The following is a 22,550-nucleotide window of genomic DNA, read 5'->3' on the forward strand; positions in this document are numbered from 1 at the left end:
ACTATGAACAAAGCTAGTGGAGGTGATGGAATTCCAGTTGAGCTATTTCAAATCCTAAAAGATGATGCTGTGAAAGTGCTGCACTCAGTATGCCAGCAAATTTGGAAAATTCAGCAGTGGCCACAGGACTGAAAAGGTCCCTTTTCATTCCAATCCCTAAGAAAGGCAATGTCAAAGAATGCTCAAACTACCACACAATTGCACTCATCTCACACGCTAGTAAAATAATGCTCAAAATTCTCCAACACAGGCTTCAGCAGTAAGTTAGCCATGAAATTCCAGATGTTCAAGCTGGATTTAGAAAAGGCAGAGGAATCAGAGATCAAATTGCCAACATCCGCGGCATCATCAAAAAAGCAAGAGAGTTCTAGAAAAACATCTATTTCTGCTTTATTGACTATGCCAAAGCCTTCAACTATGTGGGTCACAACAAACTGTGGAAAATTCTGAAAGAGATGGGAATACCAGACCACCTGACCTGCCTCTTGAGAAACCTATATGCAGGTGAGGAAGCAACAGTTAGAACTGGACATGGAACACCAGACTGGTTCCAAATAGGAAAAGGAGTACATCAAGGCTGTATACTGTCACCCTGCTTATTTAACTTATATGCAGAGTACATCATGAGAAACACTGGACTGGAAGAAGCACAAGCTGGAATCAAGATTGCCGGGAGAAATATCAATAACCTCAGATATGCAGATGACACCACCCTTATGGTAGAAAGCAAAGAAGACCTAAAGAGCCTCTTGATGAAAGTGAAAGAGAAGAGTGAAATAGTTGGCTTAAACTTCAACATTCAGAAAACTAAGATCATGGCATCTGGTCCCATCACTTCATGGCAAATAGGTGGGGAAACAATGGAAACTGTGAAAGACTTTATTTTGGGGGGCTCCAAAATCATTGCAGATGGTGATTCCAGCCATGAAATTAAAAGACGCTTGCTTCTTGGAAGAAAAGTTATGACCAACCTAGACAGCATATTAAAAAGCAAAGACATTACTTTGCCAACAAAGGTCCGTCTAGTCAAAGCTATGGTTTTTCCAGTGGTTATGTATGGACGTGAGAATTGGACTATAAAGAAAGTTGAGCACGAAAGAATTGATGCTTTTGAACTATGGTGTTGAAGACTCTTGGAGAGTCCCTTGGACTGCAAGGAGATCCAACCAGTCCATCCTAAAGGAAATCAGTCCTGAATATTCATTGGAAGGAGTGATGCTGAAGCTGAAACTCCAATACTTTGGCCACTGATGCATAGAATTGACTCATTGGAAAAGACCCTGATGCTGGGAAAGACTGAAGGCAGGAGGAGAAGGGGACGACAGAAGATGAGATGGTTGGATGGGATCACCAACTCAATGGACATGAGTTTGAATAAACTCTAGGAGTTAGTGATGCACAGGGAGGCCTGGTGTGCTGCTGTCCATGGGATGGCAAAGAGTTGGACACAACTGTGCAACCAAACTAAACTGAAGTGAATTTCCTACTATACAAAGCAAACTAGCAAAAGATGATTAATTACACTGAATTATGAAATAGCCAGGCTTTCCCCTTCATTTCTTCCCAATGCTCATCTGTCTTTACATTATTTTACTATTCTTAGGTTATAGCTTTGTATCCCGGTGTTACCACTTACTAGGTACATGAACTTGGGCGAGTTTTTCTGGGCCCTAGTGAGCTCATCTGTCAAGTAGGGATGATAAACCTCATTGTGTTGCTATGAAGATTAACTTAGTTAATACATATTAAGCACTTAAACAGGGTAGGCACTCAGAAATATTACTTTATTAGGTAGTAATTATAATATGGTGATCATTTATTCTTATCATAGGAGGCAAAGGATTAAAAAGAAAAGAAAGCAATAAGAACACTCCAGTCCTTCTGGCTAAGCAGAGCTTAAGGGATTAATAGCATTGTTAATATAGGAAAGAAGAGATTAGAGAATTACTCATGGATTTTAATAGTACTTCACTCTCCTAATCCAAAACGCTACAGAAAGTAAAGGGTTGGGTGAAATCCAAAAATCCTATTTGCAGGTCAATGTAATAAACCTGGACACTGCTTAAAACATTTTTCAGGTCTACATGGAGACTGGCCGAAAGTCTTGACACTGGTATTGAACTGGCACTGGCAGAGATGGAATCACTGGCCAGCCCTCATCCGGACTACCCAGCCCCAGTGGCTGAACTGGCTGCCTCCACCGTGTCGCATCATCTGTTTCTTTGCTGCTGCTTCCTAAAAGTAAGATCATGAACCAAAACCAGCCAAAGTACAGCACTGAACAGAGGTAAAAAAAACAAAGTTCGAGTAGATACGGTCTATCAGCATTTTCTCCCTCCAAATTAAGAGTCAGCATTCAGAGAATCTAAGTGTTCTGTGACCCACAGACATGAGTAAACTGTAAATTCCCTAAGTACTTCATTAGAAAGAAATCATGTAAGCTAAAGACAGTTGATGTGAAATTGAAAGTCACTCAGCTGTGCCCAACTCTCTGAGATCGCATGGACTGTAGCCCACCAGGCTCCTCTGTCCATGGAATTCTCCAGGCAAGAATACTGCAGTGGGTTGCCATGCCCTTCTCCAGGGGATCTTCCCAACCCAGGGGTCGAACCCAGGTCTCCCACACTGCAGGCAGATTCTTCACTGTTTGAGCTATCCAGCTAGCCCCTGCAAGTTAAGCATTTTTTACACTATAATAACTTTTTCAGACTCAAAGTTTATTCCTGGTTAATGAGTATTTCAATACATTCAAGTCATTAAGTTAAAAATGTCCATTTTCTACAACAGTATGGAGTATAAGCTGTGTGCACATTATATTTAGTATTATATACACCTATGTCCACGATGAAGGGGAAGCATAATACAGATGACAAATAAATACTACAGATGACAATATAGATGACAAATAAAGCTAGTTAAGCCATTTTGCAATTATTTATTCCTATGTCCTATATGTCAAACAAGCTATTTTAAAGGTAACTTCTAAGAGGGAATAAGACTGTCTGGCTTAATCTTCTTTGTTGTAATTTTTCTTAAGATAAAAAGGCAATGAAAAAATACATAAGATTCTTTACCATCAGTACAAACCAAACCAAACCAAACCAGCGTTACTTTTCTCCACTCAATTCTTGGTGGTAAAATGGCCAGAGAGTCCCTGTCTAGTTGATCCACCATCAGTATCAGTGACAGACCTGTTCAAATGCAAGCGTACGTGGAGCACGGACCATGCATGACACTGTACTGAGCTCTGGGGCCAAAACAGTGACGCTGCAGGACCGCAAATCAAAAACAGTCAAATGATAGTTCCATTCTTAAGTAAGCAGCACAGGTGTGCTTGGGGGAAGGTCCAATGAATGAGTTAAGACAAACTAGAAATGTCAATGGAAGCAAAACAAAGTAAAAAATAGATATAATATTTTAAGACTGTTAGTAAAAATTATGCCCAGTGCTTAGGAACAAGTATACTACTGTACCAAAACAGAAGAAAACCACTAGCCATAACACATATTTATAACTTGGAAAAACAAAACTTTATTGTACCTTATTGCTCCTTAAACAATGATGTCTTAAGCTGCTGATATCTAAGTACAGGAAAAAATAAGATAAGAAACAAAAAACAATAAGTAGAAAAAATAAGGTAAAATACTACTTAAGAGGTTTTTCCTTAATCATTTAAGTTCAATAACATGAGTAAGAGAACCATGACTATGATTAAGTCAGTTTTCCCCTGTATGTTAATTAAAAGTTCAGTTCAGTTCAGTTCAGTCGCTCAGTCGTGTCCGACTCTTTGCGACTCCATGAATCGCAGCACGCCAGGCCTCCTTGTCCATCACCAACTCCCAGAGTTTACTCAAACTCATGTCCATTGAGCCAGTGATGCCATCCAACCATCTCATCCTCTGTCGTCCCCTTCTCCTCCTGCCCCCAATCCCTCCCAGCATCAGGGTCTTTTCTAATCAGTTAACTCTTCACATGATGGGGCCAAGGTATTGGAGTTTCAGGCTCAGCATCAGTCCTTCCAACTGAACACCGAGGACTGATCTCCTTTAAAATGGACTGGTGGACCTCCTTGCAGTCCAAGGGACTCTTCAAGAGTCTTCTCCAACACCACAGTTCAAAAGCATCAGTTCTCCGGCTCTCAGCTTTCTTCACAGTCCAACTCTCACATCTATACATTACCACTGGAAAAACTATAGCCTTGACTAGATGGACCTTAGTCGGCAAAGTACTGTCTCTGCTTTTCAATATGCTGTCTAGGCTGGTCATAACTTTTCTTCCAAGGAGTAAGCGTCTTTTAATTTCATGGCTGCAATCACCATCTGCAGTGATTTTGGAGCCAAAAAAAATAAAGCCTGACACTGTTTCCACTGTTTCTCCACCTATTTCCCATGAAGTGATGGGACCAGATGCCATGATCTTAGTTTTCTGAATGTTGAGTGTTAAGCCAACTTTTTCACTCTCCTCTTTCACTTTCATCATGAGGCTTTTTAGCTCCTCTTCACTTTCTGCCATAAGGGTGGTTAATTAAAAGTAACCACCCTTAATTAAGCAGTTCCTAAAATGTTGATTCTGTTAGTGTTTAACTTAAATTATCCCCTCCTTTTACATAGAGAAAACTGAATATTATAAAAGTTAATCTATTTGCCCAAGGGTTAATTCAACTAGTAATTATCAGGTGCATTAAATATGCTTCTGATCACTCACACGAAAGAAACTTGGGTACACACTACCCAGACTCTATGTGGTTCACATGTAACTTAGTCACTATAGTTCAAACTAGCCAAATGATGTAAAATTAAGTATTAATATTAAACTGGTTTCAGTAGTAAAGCCAGTGCTCTGAAGACATTGCTGCATCAGCAGCCAAATGATGTAAAATTAAGTATTAATATTAAATGTCTTCAGAGCACTGGCTTTACTACTGAAACCAGTTGTACTCATCAATAGGATTTTAATTTTAATAAGTTGATTATATTTCCAGACTGACAGGGCATAAAAAAAAGAAATTCATAAAAAAGGCCTATAGCAATAAAAAGCTTTGAGATGTGCTGTTGGTAAGGAACAGAAAGGAGTCTACTTCTGGTCCATTTGCTCTGTTCTGTTTCAAATGTGGTTAAGTTACATTTAAAAACAAATATTCCAGAGTTTAAGGTACATTATTTGAAGCATGAATATGAAGAATATGGACCAGAACGTTGAGAACCCTTTCCAAACAGCATACACACACTGCGACCACTATGCATAGGAGTGCTTCTGAAAACAAAGATCATGGCCTCTGGTCCCACCACTTCATGGGGAACAGATGGGGAAACAGTGTCGGACGCGACTGAGCAACTGAACTGAACTGAAAGAAGACATTTTTCTTCATGGAAATAAAGATCAGAAACTATAGACACTCAGAAAAGTACTTGTTTTCTGCTGCAGAGTGGGTGTACTTTCAAAATAAGAGAGAACAGCAACAGAGAAAGAGATAAACAAAGAGAAAAAACTAAACAAGTAAAGAAGTAAAGGAACAATTTGCTTCTTTACTGTTTGCATCATCCCCAATCCTCCTCCCTACCCAAAAGAAGGATACAATCACTACAGCAAATCTGCTTCGTAAATATGTAGAAACTGTCTTCTAAGATGACTGTACAAGAACAACGAAAAAATATGCCATGCTCCTTCAATTTTTAATAGTGTTCCCCTATAGCACAAAATGACCGACTTACTGAAATGCTTAATATAAGCTAAATTTGCAGGCAAATGTATATTAACATGACTCTATAAAACAACTCTAATGGAAGTTGAAATATAAAAAAGCCAAAAGCAGTCTTTTAGTGGTCAAATATGTTGGTGTTTAATTATGGTGATCATATCTACCAATTGTTTGCTATTTTTTTAACGCAAAATGGAAGCGTCAGTAATGGTTGAATATAAAGCATAAGGAATGTTGGCAGTGGGCAGGCCAGGGGAGTCAGACACCCTTTCCCTACACCTGAATTTGCCTCAACAGATTTATGAACTAAGTCATAAAACTTGATTTTGTCACCTTAGTTTCCAAATATGTTAAAGGTAGCTATAGTTCCAGCAGCTTGATCTCTAAGACCTCTTCTAGCTAACATTTTATAATTCACAACAGAAAGCATTAGACTGTTCACTAGGCAATATTAAAAGATGAATGGCTGAAGCAATAAAATAGCAGATGCAAACAACCAGGCCCTACTATATCGCACAGGGAATTATATTCAGTATTTTGTAATAATACATAATGGAAAAATATATATATATGTAAAACTGAATCACCTTCTGTACACTAGAAACTAACGTCGCAATGCAAACCAACTATACTTCAATAAACGAACAGAAAACACCAGCAGATGCAAATTCTACTGGGACAGCCCTCTGCCGATGAAACTGATGGCTCTGTAAATATAACGTCTATGTCAGGTATGTACTGGAAAATTTAACTTACACTCACGCACCCTTACAACCTCTGCAGGAACAACCTGAACTGACCTTTCCCGATGAAAGAGGGCCACATCAAGATGTAGAGAGCAATCTAGAGTTACCAATGCCATGTAAGTAATCCCTTCACTAGGTCACCTGGCCCCACCAGCAGAAGTTGTAGGATATATATAGTAGCCTTGTGAGAGGGACAGATGACAGCTCCACTCCCAGGAACCAGGGAGTGTTAGTATGAAGTCAACATAGGTTTCTGCAGCCTCTGCTTATATTTTAACTGCTAGAAAGGTAATTTCATTAGCAATTTTTGAAACTATTTTTAAACTTCTGCTATACTGATTTATTCTCAAAATTGATTACTTGGTAATATTATTGATAGGCATTAAATATCGTAAAGTGTCCCATAAATATTTATATTTGTTTAATTTTATTTTTTAATATTTTTTTATCTATTTGGCTGTCCTGGCTCTTAGTGTGGCACAGGGGAGCTTCAGTCTTTAGCTATAGCATGCAGGGTCTTTCAGTCATGGCCTGTGGCATCTACCTCCCTGTCTAGGAAATGCATCTGGGCCCCCCGAATTGGGAGTGTGGAGTCTTAGCCTCTGGACCATCAGAAAAGTCCCTATACTTGTTTTAAATACTATTCAAGGATATTAACTTGAGAAATGGAGTCTTCATTCAAAGTCCTAAAAACAGAAAGCTCTGGGACAGGGGGAAGAGGAAGGCAGCTCAGAAGAACAAATAGATCTTATCTCCAGGGCCTCCATGAAGAGACCAAAAAACAGTTCATTAAAGTTCACAAGGAACACTCCAGAACAGAGTCTGGAATGAAGCTTCCCTCCACAACTGCTTCAGAGCCCAGAAACTACATTATGAATAATTCATTCAAATCATTCATCTTATTTGCTCCTCAAAACCTTTTTTTCTCTATGACACAGGCAAAAGGAAAAAAACAAAAACATAACCAAAATACTGGCTGTAATTATCTATAAAAGAGTCACAGGTGGCTATAGGATAATTTATTAGTGTTACAGTTTTCTCCGTAACTCCTTCATCTTAAAATAGCTCAGTCATACTAACCATAATACAAAGTGAAAACAACCAGCAAACGGCCGACAAACGTAAACTTTACGACCTCAGTGGTGCTTAAGGCCACATTTACAGACTGTCAGTTGTATTTCTGGTCCAAGTACCCAGTAGGCCAGAGAAGGAAAGTGTGGGCATGCGCCGCCCTGCCCTGCAGCTCTCCTAACAAGGAACACACAGTTGCAGAGAGAAAAGCAGGTGTAATGGGGACATAGCAGCTGAGTGGAAAATATATCTGCTCCCAAGTGCTCATGAATGTAAAAGGAAGTTCTATAAAAAACACAAGAAAACAAGCACATCCCTTACTAATAAGTCTATGAGAAAACCACAAATACACATCCTCTAGCACCATTAGGGAAGCCTAGCTCTGGTTCAGAAGACTTGCTCTCGTGAGACAGAGAGTGATTCAGAACTGTCAGTCACACCACGGCGACCTTCCTAAACTCCCCTCTGGGAGGAGTCTGTTCAGACGTCTGTTCAGGAGTCTGCCACTGCAGACTGTAACTAACTAGACTTCAACCCTTTTTAGCCTACCTTTCCTCGTGTTATCTGCTGTGTACTGTCTGCAAAGATACTACAGCTTTCACTTGTGATTGATTATAGTACAACCCTGGTAGTTATTCTGACTGTATTCCCCTTCACCATCCCCTTTTCCAATCTGACTTCATACAGTTTGGTTCAGTTCAGTCCCTCAGTTCTGTCCAACTCTTTGCGACCCCATGGACTGCAGCACGCCAGGCCTCCCTGTCCATCAACAACACCCAGAGTTTACTCAAACTCATGTCCATTGAGTCAGTGATGCCATCCAACCATCTCATCCTCTGTCGTCCCCTTCTCCTCTCACCTTCAATCTTTCCCAGCATCAGGGTCTGTTCAAATGAGTCAGCTCTTCGCATGAGGTGGCCAAAGGACTGGACTTTCAGCTTCAGCATCAGTCCTTCCAATGAATATTCAGGACTGCTCTCCTTTAGGATGGACTGGTTGGATCTTCTTGCAGTCCAAGGGACTCGCAAGAGTCTTCTCCAACACCACAGAACAAAAGTATCAATTCTTTGGTGCTCAGCTTTCTTTATAGTCCAACTCTCACATCCCTACACGACAACTGGAAAAACCACACCTTCGACTAGACAGAACTTTGTTGGCAAAGTAATGTCTTTGCTTTTTAATATGCTGTCTAGGTTGGTCATAATTTTTCTCCCAAGGAGTAAGCGTATTTTAATTTCATGGCTGCAATCACCATCTGCAGTGATTTTGGAGCCCCACAAAATAAAGTCTGTCACTGTTTCCACTGTTTCCCCATCTATTTCCCATGAAGTGATGGGACCGGATGCCATGATCTTCGTTTTCTGAATGTTGAGCTTTAAGCCAACTTTTTCACTCTTCTCTTTCACTTTCATCAAGAGGTTCTTTAGTTCTTCTTCACTTTCTGCCATAAGGGTGGTGTCTTCTGTATATCTGAGGTTATTGATATTTCTCCCGGCAATCTTGATTCCAGCTTGTGTTTCTCCAGTCCAGCGTTTCTCATGATGTACTCTGCATGTAAGTTAAATAAGCAGGGTGACAATATACAGCCTTGACGTACTCTTTTTCCTATTTGGAACCAGTCTGGTGTTCCATGTCCAGTTCTAACTGTTGCTTCCTGACCTGCATACAGATTTCTCAAGAGGCAGGTCAGGTGGTCTGGTATTCCCACCTCTTTCAGAATTTTCCACAGTTGATTGTGATCCACACAGTCAAAGGCTTTGGCATAGTCAATAAAGCAGAAATAGATGTTTTTCTGGAACTCTCTTGCTTTTTTGATGATCCCACAGATGTTGGCAATTTGATCTCTGGTTCCTCTGCCTCTTCTAAATCCACTTGAACATCTGGAAGTTCATGGTTTACATACTGTTGAAGACTCACTTGGAGAATTTTGAGCATTACTTTACTAGCGTGTGAGATGAGTGCAATTGTGCGGTAGTTTGAGCATTCTTTGGTATTGCCTTTCTTAGGGAAGGAAATGAAAACTGACCTTTTCCAGTCCTGTGGCCACTGCTGAGTTTTCCAAATTTGCTGGCATATTGAGTGCAACACTTTCACAGCATCATCTTTTAGGATTTGAAATAGCTCAACTGGAATTCCATCACCTCCACTAGCTTTGTTCATAGTGATGCCTCCTAAGGCCCACTAGACTTCACATCCCAGGATGTCTGGCTCTAGGTGAGTGATCACATCATGATTATCTGGGTCGTGAATATCTTTTTTGTACAGTTCTTCCGTGTATTCTTGCCACCTCTCCTTAATATCTTCTGCCTCTGTTAGTTCCATACCATTTCAGTCCTTTATTGAGCCCATCTTTGCATGAAATTTTCCCTTGGTATCTCTAATTTTCTTGAAGACATCTCTAGTCTTTCCCAGTCATTGTTTTCCTCTATTTCTTTGCATTGATAGCTGAAGAAGGCTTTCTTATCTCTCCTTGCTATTCTTTGGAACTCTGCATTCAAATGGGTACATCTTTCCTTTTCTCCTTTGCTTTCCGCTTCTATTTTCACAGCTATTTGTAAGCCTCCTCAGACAGCTATTTTGCTTTTTTGCATTTCTTTTTCTAGGGTATAGTCTTGATCCCTGTCTCCTGTACAATGTCACAAACATCAGGCCACAGTTCATCAGGCACTCTGTCTATCAGATCTATTAAATCCCTTAAATCTATTAGATCCCCTTAAATCCCTTAAATCTATTTCTCACTTCCACTGTATAACTGTTAGGGATTTGATTTAGGTCATACTTGAATGGTCTAGTGGTTTTCCCTACTTTCTTCAATTTAAGTCTGAATTTGGTAATAAGGAGTTCATGATTTGAGCCACAGTCAGCTCCCAGTCTTGTTTTTGCTGACAGTATAGAGCTTCTTCATCTTTGGATGCAAAGAATATAATCAGTCTAATTTTGGTGTTGACCATCTGGTGATGTCCATGCATAGAGTCTTCTCTTGTGCTGCTGCAAGAGGGTGTTTGCAATGATCAGTGTGTTCTCTTGGCAAAACACTATTAGCCTTCGCCCTGCTTCATTCCGTACTCCAAGGCCAAATTTTCCTGTTCCTCTGGGTGTTTCTTGACTTCCTACTTTTGCATTCCAGTCCCTTATAGTGAAATGGACAGTTTTTTTGGGTGTTAATTCTAGAAAGTCTTGTAGGTCTTCAAAGAACCGTTCAACTTCAGCTTCTTCAGCATTACTGGTTGGGGCATAGATTTGGATTACCGTGATATTGAATGGTTTGCCATGGAAATGAACAGAGATCACGCCTTTGTTTTTGAGACTGTACCCAAGTACTGCATTTTGGACTCTTTTGTTGACTATGACATTTCTTCTAAGGGATTCTTGCCCACAGTAGTAGATATCATGGTCATCTGAGTTAAATTCACCCATCCCAGTCCATTTTAGTTCTCTGATTGCTAAAACGTTAAAGTCCACTCTTGCCATCTCCTGTTTGATCACTTCCAATTTGCCTTGGTTCATGGACCTGACATTCCAGGTTCCTATGCAATACTGCTCTTTACAGCATCGGACCTTGCTTCTATCACTGGTCACATCCACAGCTGGGTGTTGTTTTTGCTTTGGCTCCATCTCTCCATTATTTCTGAAGTTATTTCTCCTCTTATCTCCAGTAGTATATTGGGTACCAACTGACCTGGGGAGTTCATCTTTTTGCCTTTTCATACTGTTCCTGGGGTTCTCGAGGCAAGAATACTGAAGTGGTTTGCCATTCCCTTCTCCAGTGGACCATATTCTGTCAGAACTCTCCACCATGACCCGTCCATCTTGGGTGGCCCTACACAGCATGGCTCATAGTTTCACTGAGTTAGACAAGGCTGTGGTCAATGTGATTAGATTGGTTAGTTTTCTGTGACTGTGGTTTTCAGTTTGTCTGCCCTCTGATGGAGAAGGATAAGACTTCATACAGATGATCCCCAAACATCTCCCCTCCCTGAGATGTGCTGCCTCCTGACAAAGAACTGAAGGCAAGCTGCATTTGCTCAGAAGACCCGATGCAGTGTGCCATCTGGGTGTGCACAGTTAAAATAGAGGTCTCTGCATATAACGATGTATAGTGCTGCCATCATAAATCAATGCTACATCACATCGGACAAGAGAAAGAACTTGTTAGTAATATATTCTAATCAACAGGTATAAAACACTGCAAATTACTGTGTGCAGATATGATTTGGAACAGCAGTACCTTGAGAAACATACTGCATGAAGTTGATGCATTTGCATTGACAATGTCAAATGGATAAAGAAAAAGTTATATCAACAATTAATTTTCATCCCTATGGAAAGTTCTGGCATCTGTGGGACACTTAAAGAGCCATATGGGAAGCAATATAACAGAAGTTTAAAATATGGACTCTGCGGCCAGACTCCCTAGGCTAAAATATCAGTTTAATCATCCACTGTTGTGAGACCATAATCAAATTACTTCTGTTTCTCTGTTTCCTCATCTGTAAAACAGGAATGATTGTAATACTTATATCACAGGGCTGTCATGAGGATTAAATGAGCTATATTTGTAAAGCACTTAAACAGAGATATTTCAGTGTTTATTAAATTAAGTGTCACACAGTTATTCAACAGCCCCACAAAGAGCTAAAAGCAGTAACACTCCTTGTACTGATGACAAAAGCTTCAATCGGGCTGGTGAGGACACACAGAAGGTAAAATGACACATCACCAGAGTGGGTATGAGATTTGAAAAATGTTGCCAAACATCAGATTAAATATAGACATTAAAATGCTGGACTCAGAGCATCTATTATCTTCTCAAGCATGGTGCTAAAATATGCCTGAATGTGCTTTCACATTCCTGTGCACTTAACTGAGGGCTCCAGACCAAGCCTAGCCTCTGTGTGACCTTGGAAAACCTTCTAAACTCTCTCTGTCCCGGGATCTTTTGAAAAGTGTTGATGATCAGACTACCCGTTTGATCGCTAAGGCCCAACTCTGATAGTCCCAGGAAGGTGGCCACCTGATCCTTAACAAAAATATTAAATAAAAAAGAGGAAAAGTAATAGATGTTTTAATAGAATTTCAAGCAAAAAGTTTGCTGGGTTGTACAGAAAGCAAGCCTTCCTCCTTTCCCTTATCTTCAGGACAAAGACAAAAACAGAAGACAAAGCCATTAGGCTTTCCCTCCTATTCCACTTGAATAAAACAGCAGAGTCAAGAACAGCCACCACATTCCAGGACTACTGGGAGGAGGTTATCTTGGGTCTCAGCTCCAACTTTGATGCTTCAGCATAGTATACACTCCTAAGAGGTCTCTCAGAAAGACTTGTTAATAAATGCAGGGCCACCCCAGAAACAAACAGCCACAAAAGATATGATTCGGTTTGTATGAAATGTCCAGAACAGGCAAATCCATACAGACAGAAAGCAGGCTGGTGATTGCTGAGGACTGGAGTGTAGAAGAAATGAGGGATGACTGCTAAGAGGTGGAGGGTTTCCTTTTGGGGTGATGAACCCATTCTAGAAATAGGTAGTTGTGATGGTTGCAAAACTTTATAAATATACTAACCGCTAAATTTGTATACTTTAAAAGGGTTGCGTGAGACTTCTATCTCAGCAAAAAATGGGGGCGGGGCAGGTCCACTGTGGTAATAAAGTTTCCTATGACTATCCAGTAGTCTGCTTTCTCGTATCAGTAATAGAAGGAAGTAGGGAGATTGAAGTCTTTCTGTCAACAGCTCTTGATAATGAGAAGGCTGGATGACATTTCAAACTGCCTATATAGGGGGGCCAAAAAGTCTGGAAACATAGAGGAAGAGGATAAAGGTCCTGCTCTCAAAGGGAAATTATCTGCACAGAAAATAAGAGTAACCAGTAGGAAGGGGCCTCCTGATAACAAGCTGGTTCTGCTGCCTGGAGGACTGGCCAGGCCTCTAGCTGTCTTTGGCTCCAATACACCGCCAAGACCTGGCAGGAAGCCAGGGGCACCTCAGCCCCACCCACAGATTTCCCAAGGTAGTGAGTCATGAGAAAAGCTGAGAAGACAAATACGTTTGCCAAATTTTATTTCTGCACCCTGCAGCCTCTTGGTCAACCAAGCTTGACCATTGTTGGCCACCCAACAGGGACCATTAAATAGCACAATCTGATGGCCCAAGGAGATGAAGCGGCAGGAGTGAACACGGTAAGGTGAGAAAGAAAGGGGTTAGCAATAGTTTGGTGAGATCACCAATTCCTTCCAGAGATCACAGCAGCCAGAATGACCTTGAGAATGTAAATCTTCACGTCACCTCTTATCTTGAACCCATCCAAGGCAGTCAGAAAACATGCAAGTTCCCCACAACTACCCGAAATAAACTGCACACTGGATGTGTCAGCCAGTAGCCATGCCTGGCCCTCCTCCGCCCCTCTTCGCTCTCAGAGCTCCCAGTGCACCAGTGCCTCCAGGGCCTGGTGCACATTGCTTCCTCCTCCAGGGTCTGCTCTCCGCTGGCACCTTCCCATCCATCAAGTCTTAACTCCAATAGCAGTTCAGATGAGTTATCTCCAGGGGGCCCCTCCTGTTAACCTCTCCCCCAGCTCCCTGCGGGTGCTCTGTGGAGGACACGGTCACTATTTTACTATTTATTGCGGTTTACTCTGTAGTCCCTCCGAGCACAGATGGGGAGTATGTCCACCTTAGTCCCTGTGTATCTGAGATGCTGCCATGGTGCATGGATAGCATTTGGTGTTTGCTTAATATTACTAGATGAGCCTGTATTTAAAAACAAAACAAAACAAAACACTCTGGCTGGCAAGAATTCCAACAGACAAGAACAATTAGAGTGATGGCAGATCACATCTTAAGTAACGCTGATTGAGGTGCTACTCATTACACCATTTTCAAGGACTTTCTTTCTGACAGTTATACCGTCACATTGCTTAAGCAATGAATAGACTTCATTAGGCTAATGGAACAGTGACTGCCTGAAATGTTTCCTAACTGAGGGTCTGTATGCTTTACTGTGCATACAATCCCACGTCTCCTTGAATCTCTTTCACAAAGCAGAGGCCAGGTGGGCCTCTAGACCCTCCCCAGGGTCTGCAGGCCATTCTTCCACCCCTTCAATCCCCCTCTTCAAGTATAATAAGCACAAGCTACGCTGCTGCTTTATACTGGGGCTTCTCAGCATGACCTTTAAAAATGAGACTCCTTTAATAATTCCAAAACCCAGGTTGCATCTGAGAGTAATTACATCATAATCTTCAGGGGCAGGGGCTAGGAATCAGTAATTTTTAAGGCTCCTGAGATACTTCCAGTGGGCAGTCAAGGCTGAAAAGCACTGTTTTAGGGAAAAATCTAAGCACCCACAGAGACCAACCTTCACTTAATGAACACAATCCTGTATTCATTTTAAATGAGAGTCCCTTAGACAGCAAGTTCAAATCAGTCAATCCTAAAGGAAATCAACCCTGAATATTCACTGGAAGGACTGATGCTGAAGCTCCAATACTTTGGCCACCTGAGGCAAAGAGCTGACTCATTGGAAAAGACCCTAGAGCCAGGAAAGATTGAAGGCAGGAAGAGAAGGAGGTGATAGAGGATGAGATGGTTTGATGGCGTCACCAACTCAATGAACATGACTTCGAGCAAATTCTGTGAGATAGTGAAGGACAAGGAAGCCTGACGTGCTGTAGTCCACGGGGTCACAAAGAGTCATACACCAATTTAGTGACTGACCAACAATGTTCATTTTAAAAGTAAGAGTTGGGTCTACCAAAAGGAAACATCCTATGAATAAATAGTAATAGATGTAGGTACTTATCAATTAGTCCCTGAATTTTTATTTAAGTCATTAAAACCCCTTTATTAGATTTCTAATACTCATCATTCCTATTAAAATGTATACAAATGTCACTTTGCCTCAGAGTACTCAGATAGAAAAGAAAATAAAGTGTGTCTACCTGATGAATAGAGAAATTCTAAAATATATAAAGCCCACTTACCTCAGAAATATGATCATGTCTACCATTTCAAAGAATTCCTAGCAATAAACAGGAACATTTAGTTTCTTCTAAATAAAAAGAGCCAATAATTCTCAATGGACTATGTAGAAAATGAATAAAAAAATGACTTTAAACAAATGATAAAACTGAAATTGAGTCACTTGAAATTACTTTAAAATATGACTTTTAAAATGGCTCGGATTAATCCAGTAGGCCAAGGAAAAGCTTGTCCAAGCTCCGTTTGCCTTTAGTCACATCCACTTCCACATACACAGGCCTACACACCCTACTGAGAAACAGATCTTTACTTTTCTAAAGCCTATACCAATGATCTCATCTCACCAGCAGACAAGGTTATGGTTCTCACAGAACATACATCGAACGGCACTGATGTGGAGACAACATTTTTTAAGCTCTGTGGTATTTTTAAAGAGCCATAGTCTCTGCTAGTTTAAAACAACTCAAGCAGCTTTTATAAACCTTACAAAAGGGCTCCCCAGAGATATGCGTTTGGTCCCTAAGTTGGGAAGATCCCCTGGAGGAAGAAATGGCAAGCCTTTCCAGTATCCTTGCCTGGAAAAATTCCATGGATAGAGGAGGCTGGCGGGCTACAGCCCATGGGGCCACAAAGAGCAGGACTCAACTGAGCATGCACAGGAGGCAACTTTTTCATTGACCTGAAAGTCAATCCAGTTTTTCTGGTCGGTCTTCACCGTTTGGCATACACAAACAATATTTGTGGTACTTTAGCAGACAATGGTGGGGCTGCTGCTGCTGCTGCTGCTAAGTCATTTCAGTTGTGTCTGACTCTGTGCAACCCCACAGATGGCAGCCCACCAGGCTCCTCTGTCCACGGGATTCTCCAGGCAAGAACACTTGAGTGGGTTGCCATTTCCTTCTCCAATGCTGGGGAGGATCTCCAAATTCACACCAAGTAGTAGCCTATCTGTAGCTAGATTTTCTGGAGCCACTAAGTGTCTGTACCTGACTAATTCAGTAACTACTACTTAGGTAATTTTGATTTCACTGTTCAAGTCAGAACTAACATTTTCCTAAAACACATTTCCACTTTCTAGTCACATATTAAATTCTAGCCAGGTCTATGATAGACAAAGGTGTAATCATGTGTTATTGGTGTCTTAGTCTTCCAGCTGAAAGTTTTTTCCTTTATTTTTATCCTTATGGTTAAGGAAAGTTGTAGAGACCAACTCAATGAAAGTAAAACCCATCAGAGTTCTCAGGAACAGCTGTAGAGTAAAACAAAATTCATTTAAGGGGAAGAATAATTCCTATTTCAATGAATGGGAAAAAAATGAAATTGGACAATATTTTTAAACACACTGTAGAGTAAATCTGAATTAAGGAAGCTCTAACTGATGGGGTTTTACTAGTGTACATAAATATAAGGTGCAATGAACATTTAAATAAATATTAGGGAGAAGGAATCTACTCTCTCTCCGAGTTTCCCTGGAGGCTCAATGGTAAAGACTTTGCCTGCCAGTGAAGAAGAGGTGGGTGCCGTCGCTGGTAGGGGAAGATCCCCTGGAGAAGGAAATGGCAACCCACTCCAGTATTCTTGCCTGGAGAATCCCATGGAGGAGGAGCCTGGTGGGCTACAGTCCATGGGGTTGCGAAGAACCAGACATGACTTAGCAACTAATACAACAATAATCCACTCTCTGTACCCGGTGAGATCTCCCCAAAAGTAAAGGTCCACTTTGTTATACCTTTCATTTCTGGAGCTGTTAGAAGGCACACACCCTGCCACTATAAGCTGATGAAACATACATTTTGGCTAGTCATCAGATCAGATGTCAAGTTAAGCCTCTAAAATGTGTAACCTTAAGCGGTGAGTTACTCCTCTCTGGTCCTTTGACCACTCTTCCAGGAAAATGGGGATGTGATGGAACTGGGACCACTTTGGATGGGGGAAGGGGAGGAAGGGACATTTGCTGGGGGAGTCACTTACGAGACGTAGGCTGGGTAACCAAATCCTATCAGGTTGCAGAGGAGAGAGGCTCCATAACCGAACACCAGGTACAAAGCCAGCAGGCCGATGACACCTGGAGACACGAGGACAGAAGTGGGTCGGGCGGCACACTGCAGCCGCAGCCCCCGCCCACAGCGTACGGCTGGGCTCGTTCGAGGCGATGGAGAAAAACAAACCGCGCCACGGCAGGGCCAGCGCCTTCGCAGGGCTTCGCCTCGGGTCTGAGGATAGCCGGCAGGCCCCCTATTTGTGCCCTTCCTTCCACCATCCTCCCCTCGAGGGGCACACCAGCTGGAGGAGCCGTTTCTTTCCTTTCCCGAGGGTCCGGAGAAGTCGGGAGTCCCGGGCCGGCCCGCAGCCCCTCCGCTCCCGCGGGGACGCCGCTCCCGGGCCCCGAGCCTGGAGGTACCCGGCGTTCCGCCGCGGGCTCCGCGCGCCCTCCCGCAGGGGCCGCGCCGCTCCGCGCCAGCCCTGCGCCCCGCCACTGCGCTTGGCGTCCGGCCGCGGGGCAGACACGTCAGCGCCAGCGGTCCCCGCGCCCGGCGCCGCGGGCGCCCCTTCACCGGCCGGCTCTGGCCTGGCCAGGCAGCCAGTCCCGTCCCCGAAGGGGCCCGCCGCTCGCCCCCATCTGTCACCGACCCCGCGGTCTCCGCGGGCCTGCGCGGCCGCGGATGAGACAGCTGCCCCGGGCCAGGCGGAGCAGGACCCCGCGGGCGCCGGCCCTGCACTCACCGAGCGCGATGAAGCTCCGGTTCACGCCGGTCTTGGCCTCGATCTTGGCCAGGAGGTCAGTCATACAGTTCTTCTGGTGAAGGAACTGGTCGAACCTCTGCCTCATGGCTGCAGACATGGCGGGGACCGTCGCGCTCCGCTCGGCGCAGTTCCTGGTGCCGGTGGCTGCAGAGCGGGGTGACTGCGCGGGGCGGCGGGGCGGGCGACTGACGCGGCCCCGGCGGTTCTGCGCAGCGCCGCTCCGGCCCCGCCCGCCGCCCGCCCCTCTCGCTGCCACACCCTGGGCGGCGGCCCCGCGCCCGCGGCTCCCTGCCCCGCGGCCGCCCTCCGCCGCCACCTCTGTTAACTGAGTGAGCCCCGTTCAGAAATCGGACTGGACAGAAGGACAGAAGGAACGTGGAGGCAGGCGGCCTTGTTGCTGCCACCTACAAAGTAGGGGGACTGGTCTGATGGACCTACACTGCTGTGTTAAATCTACGAACACATTTTCCACTTAAAAATGGAAATGCACGACCATCCCCCAAGAACCGTTTGACTGCAGACTTGCTTTTTCTTTCATGGCCGGTACTCGGCATAGCTTTTCTTTTATTTTTTTTTTTTGGCATAGCTTTTCTTACTTTACAGGTAATAGCCTTTTTGAAAAGACCCTTGAAACAAGACAACCCTACTCTGGGGACACCATTTCCAAGAAAAGCACTGCACGACTTAAACCATTTCATCGGGGGCTTGGCATTCGCTTGATCTCCGATACCACGGAAATGTTTCTAGCCTCAGAGATAGTAACGTTTGCTTGCCTTGTGGTTGCCTAGTCGCTCAGTCATTGTCCGACTCTTTGCGACGCTACGGACTGTAGCCCGCCAGGCTCCTCTGTGCACAGGAATTTCCCAGGCAAGAATACCGGAGTGAGTTGTGATTTCCTACTCCAAGGGATCTTCCTGACTCGAGGATTAAACTCTTGAGCCATCAGGGAAGCCCCGTTCTTGCCTAGAAGCAAACTTACTCTGGAGAAAATAGCTCCAAGTCTTATTAGGGCAGGAAGGACTTCGTTTTTCTTCCTTCAGAAGGTCCGGCTCCTGCTCTTCATCCACCTAAATATAAGCTCTTATTATGGCTCGCCCTTGTTAATAAAGGAAGTGAAGTGAAGTGAAATCGCTCAGTCATGTCCGACTCTTTGCGACCCCATGGACTGTAGCCTATCAGGCTCCTCCGTCCATGGGATTTTTCAGGCAAGAGTGCTGGAGTGGATTGCCATTTCCTTCTCTAGGGGACTTTCCCGACCCAGGAATCGAACCCTCACTGCGGGCAGATGCTTCACCGTGGGAGCCACTCCCTTTGAAAGTAGTCTTTCTGACTCCTGTGATCTGTATCCTGCTGCAGAGTTTTCCTTGTTGCTTAAGCTTCAAAGGCTCCCCATCCCTTGCAGACCAGAGCTGCGACTCCTTAGGATAGCATTCACCGGCCCCCAACATTCTCTCTTCACCCTCTTTCAAACTGACTTTACAGTCTTGCCTTCCACTTGCCCACTCTTAGGCTTTTTCTTTTATGCTAATTCGCCTTTCTCTTTTCTTCCCCAGATCTTAGCTCAGTTCTCTCACTAGTCCCATCACTACCCAGCCAAATCAGTGACCAAATTAAACAAACAAAAAGTAAATATATAATAGGATTACTGTGATTATCACCCTGCTGAGGTGTCCATTTCTGTCTTTCTACCTATGGACAATTCTCAGTGTGGCAGCTAACTGGGTCTTTCTAAATTGCGGGTCAAGTTGTGCTGTCTTTTTGCTCTTAACTCTCCAGCAGTTTCCGCCGATGGAAAGAATGGCCTCAAAGTTACAGGTAGTATGTGTGTGGTTCATCCTTCTCCCTTCTGATCTCATCTCTTGTGCTTCCTAGCTGTGCCTCAAACAAGCTGAGCACACTCCCGCCCCGGGGCTCTCACTTTCCTTCTACCTCAGTGGTCCTCAACCAGCAGTGATTCTGTCCCCCCAGGACATGTGACAATGTCTGGAGACATCTTGGCTTGTAAGACAGGTGGTCACAACTAGGGTGGCCAATGCTACTCAATTGCAAATAGCATCTAGGAAGGATGCCGCTAAACATCCTGCAATGCACAGGTCAGGCCTCCAAAAAAGAAAAATCCAGCCCCAAGTGTCAGTAGTGCTGAAGTGGGGAAGCCCTTCTCTACCTAAACCCTCCAGATAAGCACTTAGCTGTCTTCTCCCATTCATCAGGTCCTTGCTCAAATGACGAATCTATAAGGTCTCCTCTGATCCAGAATTGCAGCCCTAACACTCTCTAACCTGTCTTGCTTTTGTTTTTTTGTTCTACAACACTGACTACTCTCTGATATTCTATATGTTCTACTTTCTGTTTTTTTTTTTTTCTTTCCCCACTCAAATATGAGATCCACAAAAGGGGGTATTTTGGGCTGTTTTCTTTATGTCTGTATCTCAGACACCTAGAATAGTGCCTAATACTTAATAGGTGTTCAGTAACAATGTGTTGAATTAATGAATACCTAACATTCATTGTGCTAATAAGTATTCTAAGTGTTTCATGCACGGATTCACATAATTCTTGTGACAGCATGGGGTAGATACTATTTTATCCTCATTTAAAGGAGGGAAATAAGGCATACCAAAGTCTCAAAATTGATAAACGTCAGAGCTAGAATTCAGACAGGACTCTTACCCTCAATGTGTTGCTGCTGTAGTAGCTCAGTTCCTGAAGTGTCTCTGACTCTGGGACTCCATGAACTGTAGCACACCAGGCTTTCCTGTCCTTTGCTATCTCCCAGACTTTGCTCAACTCATATCCATTGAGTCAGTGATGCCATCTAATCATCTCATCCTCTGCTGCCCCCTTCTCCTTTTGCCATAGATCTTTCCTAACATCAGGGTCTTTTCTAATGAGTCATCTCTTTGCATCAGGTGGCCAAAGCAATGGAGTTTCAGCATCAGTCCTTCCAATGAATAGTCAGGGTTGATTTCCTTTAGCATTGCCTGGTTTGATCTCCTTGCAGTGCAAGGGACTCTCAAGAGTCTTCCCCAGCACCCCAATTATAGAACATCAATTCTTCAGCCCTCAGCTTTCTTTATGGACCAATTCTCATAACAGTACATGACTACTGGAAAAACCATAGCTTTGACTACACAGACCTTTGTCAGCAAAGTGATGTCTCTGCTTTTTAAGGTGCTGTCTGGTTTGTCAGTTTTTCTTCCAAGGAACAAGCATCCTTTAATTTCATGGCTACAGTCACCATCAGAAGTGATTTGGAGCTCAAAAAAATAAACTCTGTTGCTACTTCCATTTCTTCCTCTTCTATTTGCCATAAAGTGATGGGACTGGATGCCATAATCTTAGTTTTTTGAGATTTCAGCCAGCTTTATCACTCTCCTCTTTCACCCTCATTAAGAGACTCTTTAGTTTATCTTCACTTTCTGCCATTATTAGAGTGGTATTGTTCCTTGGTTTTTGTCTCTCACAACAAAGATTTGGAGTGACGGTATCATCTGCATATCTGAGGTTGTTGATATTTCTCCCTTGATTCCAGCTTGTGATTCATCCAATGTACTGCTGATATGGGTCAGATAGTGTCTTCAAAAAAGATAAGCTGGAGTGATAATCTCCTTCTCATTTGGAGGTAGGATCTTTATAGAGGTAGTAAGTTAAGATGAGTTTATCTGGGTGAGCAATCCAGTATGACTGCTGTACTTATAAAAAGAGGAAATTTGGATGAGATAGAGACAGACATGGACAGAGGAGAGACAAGGTGAAGACACGTGGGGAGAAGCCAGCCTGCTCTCATAGATCTCAAAGGAAACCAGCTCTACCAACACCTGATCCTGGCCATCTGGCTTCCAGGACTGTGAGACAATACACGTCGTTTACTGAAGACAGGCAGTTTCTGGGACTTTGTTACAGCAGCCCTAACAATTGGCTACCAGAATAACTGAATTTTTAAGTTTTTAGCCAGTTGTGAATTTAATCTCCTAAGTGAATACAGCAATTACTCATTTGTCTGGAAGTCAAGGTCATGTTTTTGAGAACTTCAAATGATTCACAATTTGATAGTATAATTATTTTTTAATCCAAGGAGCAATGTCCTTTAAGTGTCCAAATCAACCTATATTTTTAGCTCAACTTTTCATATTGTGTCAACATTTGTAGTATAGCAGCTATAAGTATCTAGAAGCAAACTATGCATTTAGAATTCTTTTGTATAAATATTGCTCCCTTCCCAATTTTCTGTGAGGTTAGATTGCAAGTTTTTCTTTCCCTTGTCATTCTAACACTGGCAAGATGAGGCAGCATAGCAAGGCATAGTGTGTGT

General features: G+C 43.0%; 1 protein-coding gene across 1 annotated transcript in view; it reads right to left on the reverse strand.

Annotated features, from left to right (window-relative positions):
* The window catches only part of REEP5 (receptor accessory protein 5), a 48,695-nt gene extending 30,258 nt beyond the window's left edge, over positions 1-18,437 (reverse strand). The window contains exons 1-2 of the mRNA XM_018053749.1: positions 18,218-18,437; positions 17,465-17,558 (exon numbers count right to left, since the gene is read on the reverse strand). Of these exons, the coding sequence (XP_017909238.1) occupies positions 17,465-17,558; positions 18,218-18,335 (212 nt within the window). The 5' untranslated portion in view covers positions 18,336-18,437. The remainder of the gene's footprint in view (positions 1-17,464; positions 17,559-18,217) is intronic.

This window comes from Capra hircus, chromosome 10 (genome assembly GCF_001704415.2).
Source record: "Capra hircus breed San Clemente chromosome 10, ASM170441v1, whole genome shotgun sequence".
Lineage (NCBI taxonomy): Eukaryota > Metazoa > Chordata > Mammalia > Artiodactyla > Bovidae > Capra > Capra hircus.